Below are 13,380 nucleotides of genomic sequence, written 5' to 3'. Positions count from 1 at the left end.
ATTTCTGGAGACAGGCAAGTACCTTCTTGTCTGTTTCATCATGCACTGGCCTTTTCATTTTTTAACTAACAGAAGTAGACTCCCACTTCACTTTGGTACCCATAGAAGTGTTACTCCACATACTACTGTGACTTCTTTGTAGCTCTGTGCTGCATTAAAGTCATAAATGGAAGTAAGAGGTAACAGGTCTACAAAACCAATTTAAAGACTGATGTTTCTCTCAAAGTCCTATCAGAATATTGCTCCCACTGAAACTGTGATCTTCCAACTAACATAAGGCAGTTTGGGAATGAAGATGATTGACATCTGAAACATTTTAGCAGACTTGTGATTTGGAAAATGTGCATGCATGCATAACAAATCATAGAAATTTCCCTATGGAGGTGGATCTTATTGCCAATTTCTCAAACTAATTGTAAGCAGTTACAAAAGAAAAAAAAAACCCAAACCAAACAACCAACATTTTCAATTTGTACCAAGACCGTCTGATCACACATAAGGGTATTATCAGTTTTGCAGACTAGTTTACATTTGCACACTAGGCATTTATTTTCAAGAGCTAGATTATATTAACTGCAGAATATGATTTTACTCTGTTCACTCCTCCCCTAAGGAATTTCATATTGCTTAGAGATGCTGAATTACTGAACACAATCAAAATGAAAGCTCCAATGCATACAACTGAAGGAAATATCTACGCTGGGGGTATTTGAATTTATTTTTAGCTCATGTAGCCTTCTCTTGAGCAACTTATAAAAACTGCTTTCATTTATCATTTCAATCCATTTATAATATAGAAGTTTCAAGATGACTACATCTGTGGGAAAACTGGTTACTAAGTACCACTTAAATTTGTTCAAACTGTAACAGGGAAAAAAAAGGAACAAGAGTATCTAAATTTTTAAAGCAGAAAATGACAAAAAAAATCCATCGCACTTTAATGAAAAACAGCTAGGAATATTACACGCATCATTTACTGTCAGATACAGCATAAGCTTGTACTTAAATAAATGAAATGCAAATGTGATGGTTTTTTCCATCACTTAGAAAGCTCACCTGTTGCAATACACTGTCTTGCTTATATAAATGTATATATACACACGTGCATATAACAGACACACAACTCTAATTCTAACACCATAAATCATGATGACCCTCAAGAATAAATACTACTAATTGGTCCGCCACCTATTTTGGATGAATTTTCAGGGCTGTCACTTGGGAGTTATTACCTGTCAGAGCAGTATTTATCTTTTTTTTTTTTTTCAGTACGCTTTGGCTTACTTTCCCTTATATACCACAACTCCTGAAGAAGCTACATGGTTGGTCCTAAAATACTTAACCTAAGAGTTTTTTTCTTCATTTACATTTGAAATAGAAATGGAAAAAAAATAAGAAAAAGAATCTGATTGTGAGTCAACTTTGCAGGAACACTGCACGACCAGTGTATCGGAGTCTAAGATATGACAACACATTTTTTTTTCCTCTGGAAATGAAATGATGAGATACATATCTACATTTCAAGTATGGTCATGACTATTTACAAAGGAAAAATACAGTGTAGTTAATTTTTACTATTTAATTTCTGACAAATGAATTCAGAATTTATAAAAATAAAAACCAGCATGTGAATAAATGAAAAATAGCATCTACAGAGTCTAAGGCTCTACACTGTTCTGGAATTATGCACCCCTGTATAAAAATTGTCACTAAAAGTGACTTCTAGATAATGGGGGGGGGGGGGGGTGGGGAAGGAAAAATACCCTTTTGTACTTACCATTAGTGATCGCTTGACAATCTACATGAATTTTAGTTAGCAGAAGATGAGACAAGAACTGATTCTTTGAGTACAAGTCAAGAACAAATCCCATAGTACTACAGCACTCGGAAAAAGAACAATAAAAGGCTTACCAGGGCCTCTGATTTGATTGTTGGCCTGACCATAAAGTTTGGGTCAGGATGCAGCATGACAGGTTTAGAGACTATTGGTACCCCTGGAGGTCGTTGGGTAGGTGGACTTGGAGCAAGCTGCTATGGGGTTAATTTAAGAAAATTACAATTCACAACGTAATTTGTGCAAATCCATCATTTCATCAAGATGCCTCAATTCTAATAGTTTATGGTAATCAATTTAATGACACTAATACAACAAAAGGCTTACAGAATTATCTTAACTAAGACTTAAAAAGTCAACAAGCCAAAACATAATTTCTCTTGCATCCAGATAGTAGCTTTTTCCCCTAAACTTTGACTTCACCACCAAGATTATGGAAAAATCTCATCCCTGCTTTTGGCATTTATCCTGTAAAGGCAATGAACTTAATGAGAAACTACAGGAAAAAAAAATAATGCTTAAGTTGAGTATAAGAACATAGTGAACCTGAAATGAGATTTTAACTAATCTATGGCTAAACAGATCTTTTAAGATGAAATTCACCAGGACTGCAGCAATCAGCTTTCCGTAAAGAATTTCAAGCTAACTTATCTTGACTTAAGAGCAAGGGTTAGTTACACTAATTACCTATCCTTGACTGTACAAAGTACAGATACCCAGAGGCATCTAAGACCTAATCATCCAGCACGTACTAACCCGGTTGTACACTTCTTACTCAGTCAAAACTCCCGCTGACGTCAAGCATAGTTTTATTCAAGTTCAAAACTGAGCCCTGTGGGTTTAGTTTCTGACTTAACCCCAGCAACTCTCAGCACACTCTTGTCAATGTTTCTCATAGGAAATGTGATGTATTCCAGATATCATTCATATAGTACAAGCTGTATCCTCTGAAATTATTTGAATTGCTTCCAGCAAATTAGTTAAGCCTTGTTGTTGTTTTTTTTTAAAGGGGAGTTTTTGGAGTGGGGTTTTTTGTTGTTGTTGTTGTTGGGTTTTGTTTGTCTTTTTTTTTCCCTCCTTTTTTAAATAATTTAAGAAAAAACTTTTGGAAACAGATCTTTCAAAGTCCCTGTGGATATCCCTCAATGAACGTTGTTCCACACTGCAAAATGTATCGTATCATTAAGCTTTCTGATCTTAGAAGAATGGGCAGGTTCACAGATATCAACTTGTTAAAGTTGCACGAGAACCAGATGATTTCTTCTGCAGTTGCACAGTTTAGAGACAGTCTTTTCTAGAGTGCGTCAGAATGGGCAAACCTGACATCCAGCCATCTTGAATCAAAATCAGTGCAAAGAATTATCAAACAAATGTTGGTTCTTCTGAGAAGCTTCCTTCTTAGCACCCATTATGTTTAAAATATAGTTTGGTCCTAGTTCCTTTTGGTTGTCTTGGCAGAAGAACAAAGTATATGCTCCATGATATCCAGATATCCAGAACATGGATATCCAGATATCCAAACATGGACTGTATGTTGCTGAAGTGTTGAAATATGAAGTCTTCAGACCATATAGGAGTCAATTCCACTACCTGGTATTAGGTTATCTTGTTACAGAGCAATGGATCCACAGGCATGAATGCAAGTGCTGAATTTTAAATAAATAAGCCATGCAGAGTCAAACCCTTGGCATTTCCTTGACATTAGCATTACATAGGAACTTCATAGAACTACAGTCATTATTAACAGTATATGACATACCAGCGGATTGCTTGACACAGAAGATACTTTGCCGCCGTGGGAGGTGTTTCTTACAACCTAAACAGTAACAGACTTAGTACTGGGTTCATATGAAGTATATAGCTAATAATAGTTTTGAGAAACAGATCAATTTATACCAGATATTTTAACAGTTAGTTGTCAAGAATGTATTTGACAGTATTTCATTCCTTTTTGGCTGGTATTTGTTCAAGCTGAATTTAAAATTAAATGATCGGGGGGGGGACGGGGACGGGACCCACCAACTTAGCAACATAGAGATTTACTGGTTTGATTAATTTTAGAAAAGTACACTTATGGGACAACAACGGTTGTCTTATTTTTTGCTTTAGCACGCATAAACACAAGATATTTAATCACTGACATCAAATAAACACATTGCTTCTGCTTATCTGTGGTGTTAAAAACCCACTTTTTAAAAAGCAGCAAGGATAAATTGCCCAGCTTCTGATTTTTCTTCCATTTCTGAAACCACATCAGAAATATTGAGTTGTCTACTTACAAACAAAGCAGCTTTGGCTCAGTATTAATATTTACTAAGACTTAGTTCTTTCCTCATATACACTAATTATATTCAGTGAAAAATGACTTAGCATTTTTGAAGGCTAGGTCTTCTTTTGTTGTTGTTACTTGATGTATTTTTCTTTAATTATTAATGTCTTTTCTCTAACATATCTAGCAGTGAAAAACTGCCAGAAACATATTTTATAATATATGGGTTTGGGGTCAGATCCAGTATGGCAGTTCCTATATTACTTCTTTTATCTGAATATTTTCTATTAGCGTTAGGAGAACGTATTTCTCCTCTGAACGCTAGCACTTTGTACACTTGTGTCATTTCACATCATTTTTATTTCACAAATAACTTGGGAAACCTGTTATCCATAAGAACATCTGACATCTCCATTTCAGTGGATCTAGCATATCCTTGGCACTTCAAACATAATAAAGGACATAGATTGAGCACTATCAGAGGTCTACTTAAGCTTATAAGAAGAGATTTGTAGTTCACATTAGGGCAATTATTCACATAGAAATAATCTGCAAGTTTCCCCTGAAAAGTGATGAATTTGCATATCCTTCCCCACCCAACCAGAATCATGCAAATATAAAGCCTATTATTTCCAAGCAAACATGCAAAAAAAAAAAAAAATTAAAAAATTAAATCCAACAATGCAGTCAGTCAATCCATGCAGAAAACTGTGCAGGAAAGAAGTGACCGTATGGGATCCTCTTCTGCTGTTCGAAACAAATAAGAATCTTTTGCCACAAAAATGAGTACGTGAATCCCACTACAGTGCTTAGCAAAGGGAATTATGATGCAACAGCCGCCATTTCTCTCCTAAAGTGAGATCTGGCACAACATTTCTTATATTTGATCCTCTTTTGGACTGAGATTGTAATAAGGAGAAAGTCAGAACATTTTCTCAAAGAAATCCCTAACTCCTCTGTGTGCAGAAAAAGTCAAACCTGATTATCAGCTCTTGTTCATTTAAAAGTATTTTACTGGTAATTTATACAGTGTTGATATTTTAAAAGTTTGAGCTTCTGATTTTAAGCTAATTTTTTTTGTCCACACTTTTAACCTAACAAATCAGTTTGATGACATTTAAAACACTTTCACAAGTCATTTTCACTACAGAGATATTTTTGTCAACTGTGAGCTAATCTGCTGCCTGCCATTGCTTTTTTTTTTTTAATCTTTAAACACTCAAGTCCAAATTGTCTTTTTAGCTGATACATTCTGCCCAAGATACCTGCATGTGGTAGGGTTACAATGTACATAGGGAGGAGAGAGCATAGCCCTCTGGACTTAAATTAAAAAAAACAACAAAACAAAAAAACCCAACAACCACCTATCTCTGGACTGCATTCACTACTATGAAGCATTGAAACCATTCCTTCTTTTAACATTGCATATGGCAGATAGGTAGATCCAGTGGATAAAGTGGGTGATGGAGCAGGGGAGGAAAGCCAGGCAGGGGAATGGAAAAGGTGCATGCATCTGAACAGATCATGAGGTCACCTGGGAAGCTGGTGTTACTGCCAGGGCTGGACCTCTTGAAAGTGGAACATTTGATGTAGGAAGCAGATGAGCTGATGATGCTGGAGTAACAGTGGGGGGTGGTAGCGGAGGCGGTGCGACACGTTGTTTAGGCTTGTCAACTTCATCTAAGTTTATATCATCAAGATCTGTGGTATGAAGCTGCAGGCCACCAGCAAAACGCTGCATTGATGTGGCCGAAGGAGAAGCGGAAGGACGTCCACTTGCCAACTATGTGCAACAGAAAAGAAATCTGCCTTAACAGTTCATCTGCCTGCAACAGCTCTGAAGAAATCAGTGGCAAATCTTAGGAACATCACTCAGCCTAACTGCTCCTGCACAGGAAGCTCCTGGCTTCTCCCACACAGAATATACATAAACTTTTTCTCTGAAAGCCATTTTAAAAGCACTTTACTTCTAAACTGGAAAGAAAACTGGAGTGCTGTGACACTAGGCTTGGCTGTTGGGGCAGGGGGGATGACACACAAGAAAACCCCTCAAAAGACAACCAGAAAACCCCAACTGCATGGAGTCTTCAGAAGGTAAAATCATAGGACAAATCACAGATAACACAACTCTTGCCTCTCTAGCTCTTATGAAGAGAAAGCAAGAATTGCTCCTTGCAAAGGTGATTATATAAAAGGAAAGTAATTGAAGAAGGGCCCTGAAATTCCACGCCATTTAAGAAGGGAAAGGGGCTAAAGTCTGGGGTAAACATAACGAGACATTAATACACGTGAGAAAAGTAAGCTTAAGCAGCTATCAAAACAAAAAGTTTAGGGTGCTATGAAATTCAGATCCTCAGGAGGTTCTGGACCTTCTAATTTCTGTTAATCAACACCAGATGCATGGTGGGGCTAACAAACTCCAGAGTTTGAACATAACGAGCAGCTCTCCCAAAAAATAAGGTTGTGTGTGCAAAGAAGGATTCTACATATGCTGTTAGAGTGGCTAACTTTTCTTTTATCAGTGAACAAACTGAAGTATTTAAGAAAATCCAGTTGATACTCTTTCATTTTGCTATTTTGTAGACTCAGCAGAGGAAATATTTGAGACGAGCTGTCCTACAGACACATGCATCTCAGTCTAATATGACAATACTTCCCTCAGGTAGGTATCTCTGTTGACATTCTTTGGGATCTCCTTATCTGCCATACTCACCCCTTGGTACTAAAAAACAGGTATTTCATTGGCAGAGGTCAAGAGATCTTGACCACTCTTATACTCAAGCAGCAGTTCAAGCCTGTAGTACCTGAATATTGTTCAGCTGCATTTATCTCTCAGAAGCATTTTGGTTTTGTTTTATGTGAGTTTAACTGCTTAGGTAGTTTTGTAGAATTGTAATAGCATATTTATATGTAATGTAATGTAACAGAAGAATTGATGGAGCAAATACAACAGAGTGCTTGTCTTAAATCAGGGTAGAGCTCTGGAAATACAACAGTGATTTTAATCTTTAATGTTCCCTTTTACTTTACAAAGTAAGTGGGACAAAGACCTACCAGAACAGAGGCAGCCAAAATCAGGTAGCGAGAGAAAACTCAGCATAATCATTCCACTGTCCTAGAGACCTGCACTGAAAGAGCCACATGGATCTGAGCCTGAGATCAGGAAGAACAGAAGACCAGCTGCTTTTTTCAGAGCAGCTCCACATTGACCTGAAGGAAATTCATGCAAGAGTGTTCCCCAAGGGTCGTCTTTGTGGTTGCAATTTCTCGGGGATCCCAGGGGAGTTCAACAGATTGCAGTGTTCCTCTTGAAAGCAGCTGTGCTTGGAAGAGAGCCAGAGCAGCAGGATGGTGGGAAAGCCTCACTCCACATCTAGAACCATCGGGCTCTAAGGCACAATCACTATCTGCAACTCTCTTCGTTTAAGGGGACTATTTAAAAAACAAAACCGAACCCTGTTATTTGGGAGTTTCTTATCTTTGTCATTTTCTTAACCTGTAGCTTTATTCCATGCAACACAAGGAAGCATCCAAGAGCCCATCGTCAATGATGTTCTTATTTTCATCGGATACTAAAAAAATATGGCTGGGTATTCTAGTTTCAGTTTTATTGTTGGTAGTACATCCCACCTAGGCCAAACAGCTCACAAGCCAATAAAACCATTAATTTTGTGGTGATAATATACTTAAAAAGGACAAAATAAAACCAGTTCATTAAAATTTAAAAAAAAATCTCAATAAAATATAGGAACAGCAAATTATATAGATTGTAATTTATCAATTACTGACATTTTTTTCCCCTCTTAGAATGAAGGCTGAGAGGGAAAGGTCAAAACAGACTTTTCTCTGGTAAAAACCTGTTGCTTTTAGGACACAACTACTGAGTTATTTAGAGCTCATGCAATATATGGAGAAGCCAGAATTTTACCTCAGGAGACTCATTCTCCACAGAGGAAATCTGTTCTAACCGTGTCTGACAAAGTCTTTCCACCCAGTGCTGCACCTTTTCTGATTCTTCCAGGTCTTCTCGTTCTGTCTCAGATACCTTAACCATAACATCAGTGCATGAAAAAAGGTTATAGGTACAGTTACAATATAAAATGTTTCAAAAGTATGAAATGCCATTTCAATTAGTTTTAAAACTAATAATGCTTTTGAGAATGATTTCCTATTCTGCTGTCTTTCATTAAATTCATCACTACACATGGACACTCATTAACTGCAGAGGTATCTTCATTCGGGCAAAAACTGACTGTAGAAACAAGCAAACGTGGGAACAGAGTTCTGCAGTGAAACAGCAATTTTTTAAAACTTCATTATCTTTGAAATAATTAAACAAGTGTCCTGCTAAGATAATTGCACTAAAGATTCAGCTCATTTTCTTTCAATATAATTTTGCACTTCATAGGAGAACACAACATACCTCTTGTACGAGACGATTTATTTTCAGTTGTTTTTCTTTCTCCAACATTCCTTCTTTCTCTTTGGCAAGTTTTTGCTCAAACTCCATTTCCTTTTTATTCTTCCTCTGTTCACACAGACTGTCACTTTTTGACTTCTTTCGCTCTTTCCCTTTCTGGGAAGTTTTGGTGGTTTCATTTTTCTTTTTTCTTTTTTTTTTTTTTTTTTTTTTTTACTTAAGCAGATTTTTACATCAGCTAAAGACACGGCAAACTTCAAGCTTGGTACATGAGTGCCTGCCTTGAAAATATAATTAGTCTGTGCAAGTATGGGGATGGTCTTTTAAAAGAAAATCCAAAGTCCATTTCCCCAGCAATTTGCAGGAAACTCAACCTTATTTGGAGTGCTTGTGGACATTAACGTAAGTTAGACAAGATCAGACAGCTCAACTCTTTTGCTCCTCTGCAAAGTTACAACATTAGGGCACAAAGGCCCAGTAGAAAACTTTGAATATTCAAACAATTTTGGTTAGGTCTTGATTTGCCATCACTCTATTCTGGCATTTTTATCTAAATACAAGACTGACTGCTTTCAGGTGACAGATGCTCATGTACAGGTAGATGTGAATATTCTATGCATAAAACATCTTCATGCATATGCCCTAAAACCAGCATTGCCTGCCTTAATACCACTGAAATAAGCAATTACAAAGGAAAGGCTTAGATCGGTGCAGAAGCTGAATTGCTCCCAGGAAAGAACAGTTCATCACGAAGGCCAAGTAGCTTTTATGAGCACTGGATAAAATCTGCTCACGTGAGTGAACTAATACAGCACAAAGCAACTCTAAAATTTTAGATGTAGAGTGCAACCAAAGGTGAAAGCTACATAGCCTTTTTGGAGCCTCTGTTCCTGTTATTTTCGAAGTACATCCTGCTCCTTATTTCTACTTTAATGATGTCACATTTCTGCCACCCTCTCCTGTTTGTACTGGAACATGGAAAGCCCATGTTCCCCTTTTATTTATGAAAAAGTAAAAAGGAGGAGCAGCTGGTCACTTATTGTCAATTACTGCCAGTGCCCAGAAAGGCTATGCTTTGGGTTTGATTTCACTCTGCTCATTATCATCAGCTACTGACTCTTCATGGTGGTTTGGGGAATTCAAAGCATGAACATGCTTCACTTTAAATAGCATTATTTGTCTTCCTTCCACCTTTTACGTGTAATATTGATAATAAACCCTTGGAAAACAAACATTTTCCCTGGCAGCTACAAAAGATAATTCTCCAAGGCAAGTAGTTAATCGGAACTTTGTACTACTGAATTCAGTGGGATGTTTTCTATTGCTTCATGGTTAAGTGGAGTTGTTGTTGGGGAAAAAAAATAAAAAATAATAATAATAAAAAATCAATAATAGTTGGCAATAAAAATTTTTAAAAGTTTAAGTAAAAAAACAATCTAGCTTTTCACACTAATGTTTTAACATAAACATAATTCTGTTGGCATGTTTTATTCAGGGCTAATTAGTTTGTACCTTAATAACAATTGCTGATATTATCTTATCTTCTAATAAATTAGAAAATACATTTAGCACTAAATGTAACATCTAGCAGGTCAGCTGCCTAGGTATCAACATTTGAAAAATTACTGAATTTAAAGGCACACTAAGCAGTACACACACAAGCCAAAGTGTTCCAGAACATGAACATATATCAGACAATCTTAGCTGCATTCACTGCATTCAGATACAGCAGGATGAGTCACCCTTTCCATCCATTTTCCCCATGGATTCAGTTTACTTCCTATTACAGACATTTTTAGTACAGAACGAAATTTTGTTTTTAAAACAAAACAAAATATCAATTAGCAATTTGGAGTAGGATGAAAATTCATCACTTCCAGATTTAAAAACATTTCTGAAAGCCAAAGATTAAAAATATGTCTTTTCAAGCTTCTAGTCCACACTGTGAAGTAGAGTTCAACAGGAACTGGGTAAGATCTTCATTACTGTATGAAAAGGTATTTGGACACTCTATAAACTACCTTTGTCAGCAGCAATACAGGAGATCACCTGTTTGTGCGAAAAGATTGAGCTTTCATAACATGTATTTATAGTTTTCAGATAGATATCCTAACTGTACTGGCTTTCACACTAGTTACAGATCCATGCTGATTTAGAGTTGCTAGCAGTACAAAATGGTATCGGAGTGTACCATCATTTCCTATTCTCTATTAAGGTGAACAGGCATTTCCTGTCCACACAGAAGGTTAAAGTAATAGTCCTAAACGGTGACACAAATACTTAATCTGTCAGACACAATCCTGACCTACTCAGAAACCCTGAGCTCTCAGAAGATAAACATATGAACTCTTCTTGACATTTCTATCCCAGTTCATGACCATCAGCCATCACAAAAAAAACCCAAACATCACCAACACACAACACAACCACAAAACCCCATAATATGGCTAATATACATTGAAAGAAATAAAGAGAATAAAGCAACAGCAGGAATAAATTATTAAACTCTAATAATTTGAAATTGCAATACTTTAGCAGGAACTCTACAGATATAAAAGTATTCTATCAAGCTTAAAGATTTTCTTTTTTCTTTTTTTTTTGTTTGTTTTTTTTTCTTTTCTTTTTTTCTTTCTCATTCTGTGTGATGTACATGCCTAAAAGCCTTTTGCCTTCAGCACTCCTCTTACTGGGATATTTGCAAAGGTATAACTGGGAACTGCATACTTGATTCCCATTGAATTTTTGTCTCTGCCTTTTTCTATACATTATTCTGAGGACTTTTGGAGAACATAAAGACACGTACTGCCCACCTGTACTGCACACTTTCTGCAAAGTACTGACATATAATTCCTACTGCAGCTGGCAGAACTTGAAAAGTCCAAAGTATTCAAAAGGACAAATTGCTAGGCAGATGCATCCCAAACACATCTGAATTTGTGCACACGTTAAAAGAAAAAGCATTTGACTATAAAGAATGTCTAGTAATAACAGAGAAGAAGAAGAAAAAAGAGGAATTAAAATTCAAATGCACAGCAAACAAATTCACATATCACACTTTGTACCTTGCGGATTGTGGGAAATTTTCCTTCATACCGATAAAACCATCCAAAAGCTACAAAAGGTAAAGGAAACGTTGGGGTTTTTTTGGAAGAAAAGTCAAGGACTGGTTCAGATTCAGGTCAGTCCATGGTGAAACATATAACTGATGAAAATTTATTTGAAAGCACAAGACCAAAGGTCTGATAGTATATGACAAGTTCTTAGATGACTTCTTGATCAATTGCGCTAGTACATTTAGTCATGTTACCCTTATTTTAGTGATACACATTTTAGGTTAAACAAAGCAAATGTAACAAGTCATCTTCATACAGAACCATACAGCCATATGCATTGCGAAGATATCTATGGTCACAGTCCTACTTTACACTAGTTTTAACAAGCCTTCTTAAAATGAAACAGGTATTCAAACTCATTTGAGCTTGTGGCAGAACACAGTGGCATTTGAGGAGACAAGAAAAGCTCCATTTCCTAGGATAGAATATTTCGAGCCAAGTACATAGAGTATTACAAAACACATTGCTAAGTAAAAACATACAAAAGAATCTGTTACCATAATTTTATATAAAAAACACCGATAACACACACAGCTCTCAATTTAAGCCACCTTTCTGTAGGATTGATAGATTTTGTATTTGTAGCAAGGGATCTTTAGAAAGCAATGACAGCAACAATGTCATACCTTCCATCGTTTACCAAGGGACCACACATATTGCCCTAGCAAAATCGAATGATCAGTTCAGTGTCAGGACTGACTGTCAGGAGGAAGTGAAACACAGGAACAATCTGAATCAGGAAAGGAAGCTAAGGCTGAGCTGCAAACCTGTTTGTCCTGCTTCATGATCACTTCATCCATGTCATCTGTTTCAAGTTGGTCATGTGCAACTCCCTTTAAATCTACTAGAGAAACAAAGGAGGAAAAGAGTGAGGAGACAGAAATGACAGTCTCACTGGAGGTTCCCATGAAATGAAAAAGAGATCAGCAATGTGTGACTAGAAGTTTCCATGAAATAAAAAGTTAGCAACAGGATATTCTTCCACATAATAAAAAAAAAAAAAAAAAAAAAGAGGCCCTGCTTAAATCAAATCGATTTCCAACCTCCTCCAACTCTGAAAAGCAGTTAGTATCTGCACATGGCCAATTAGTCTGCTCTGCTATGAAAGGAAGCCTGCAGAGGTAGGTGGCTTTACTTGTAATTAAACCATCAGCAGTTCTGGGATATCTGGCTTCAAAAAGAAATATCGGCCTTCTACTGTGCTGTCACTGGGGCAAATGCTATACAGAGAAAACACTGTCCTGAAGAATCCGAAAACTAAATGGATAAAAGAGAGTTGCAGAAGAAACTTTTCCCCATCTCAGTTTCTCATCCATGAAAAGTTACGTGACTTCCCCAAAGTCACACAAAAAAATAACGTAATCAGGTTAGGAACTGACCCAGGTCTCCCTTAAGTTACACAACAAGCACTTTCCACTTTTTCCTTTGTCTAATACCACGTTAGTACACTCTTCACATACTATCTGTAGCTTCCAATTTAGCCAATTATGCTCCAATTAACTGCCAATTAAGCTCCAAGGGTCTTAAATTCCTTTGGACAACTAAGTCAAACTTACACTTCAGAGCAATTCTTCATGGAAAAGTTGCAGTGTAACACAGTACCTCCTCAGTCTCTTGACTAATTCTGAAGCAGCCTGCCCAGTGATATCAAATCAATTTTCAGTGTGTGCAGACTAGAGACTGTCTGTGAAAGATTTACTGCAATGGATGAAAAGAAGAAAAAGATAGGAAAAAGGAGGACAGG

General features: G+C 36.8%; 1 protein-coding gene across 8 annotated transcripts in view; it reads right to left on the bottom strand.

Annotated features, from left to right (window-relative positions):
- The window catches only part of USH1C (USH1 protein network component harmonin), a 56,111-nt gene that overhangs the window by 12,111 nt on the left and 30,620 nt on the right, over window positions 1-13,380 (bottom strand). For 5 of the 8 annotated variants that reach the window (XM_069803728.1, XM_069803725.1, XM_069803723.1 and 2 more), the window contains exons 15-20: window positions 11,586-11,635; window positions 8,527-8,679; window positions 8,032-8,148; window positions 5,638-5,886; window positions 3,594-3,650; window positions 1,912-2,031 (exon numbers count right to left, since the gene is read on the bottom strand). In XM_069803728.1, coding sequence (XP_069659829.1) covers window positions 1,912-2,031; window positions 3,594-3,650; window positions 5,638-5,886; window positions 8,032-8,148; window positions 8,527-8,679; window positions 11,586-11,635 — 746 coding nt within the window. Of the gene's footprint in view, window positions 1-1,911; window positions 2,032-3,593; window positions 3,651-5,637; window positions 5,887-8,031; window positions 8,149-8,526; window positions 8,680-11,585; window positions 11,636-12,403; window positions 12,481-13,380 lie in introns of all 8 variants that reach the window. The other 3 variants (XM_069803729.1, XM_069803730.1, XM_069803731.1) reach the window with 3 other exon arrangements.

This window comes from Haliaeetus albicilla, chromosome 16 (assembly GCF_947461875.1).
Source record: "Haliaeetus albicilla chromosome 16, bHalAlb1.1, whole genome shotgun sequence".
Classification (NCBI taxonomy): domain Eukaryota; kingdom Metazoa; phylum Chordata; class Aves; order Accipitriformes; family Accipitridae; genus Haliaeetus; species Haliaeetus albicilla.
Note: the sequence above shows the minus strand (reverse complement) of the source record. Positions and strands in the feature narration are given on the sequence as shown.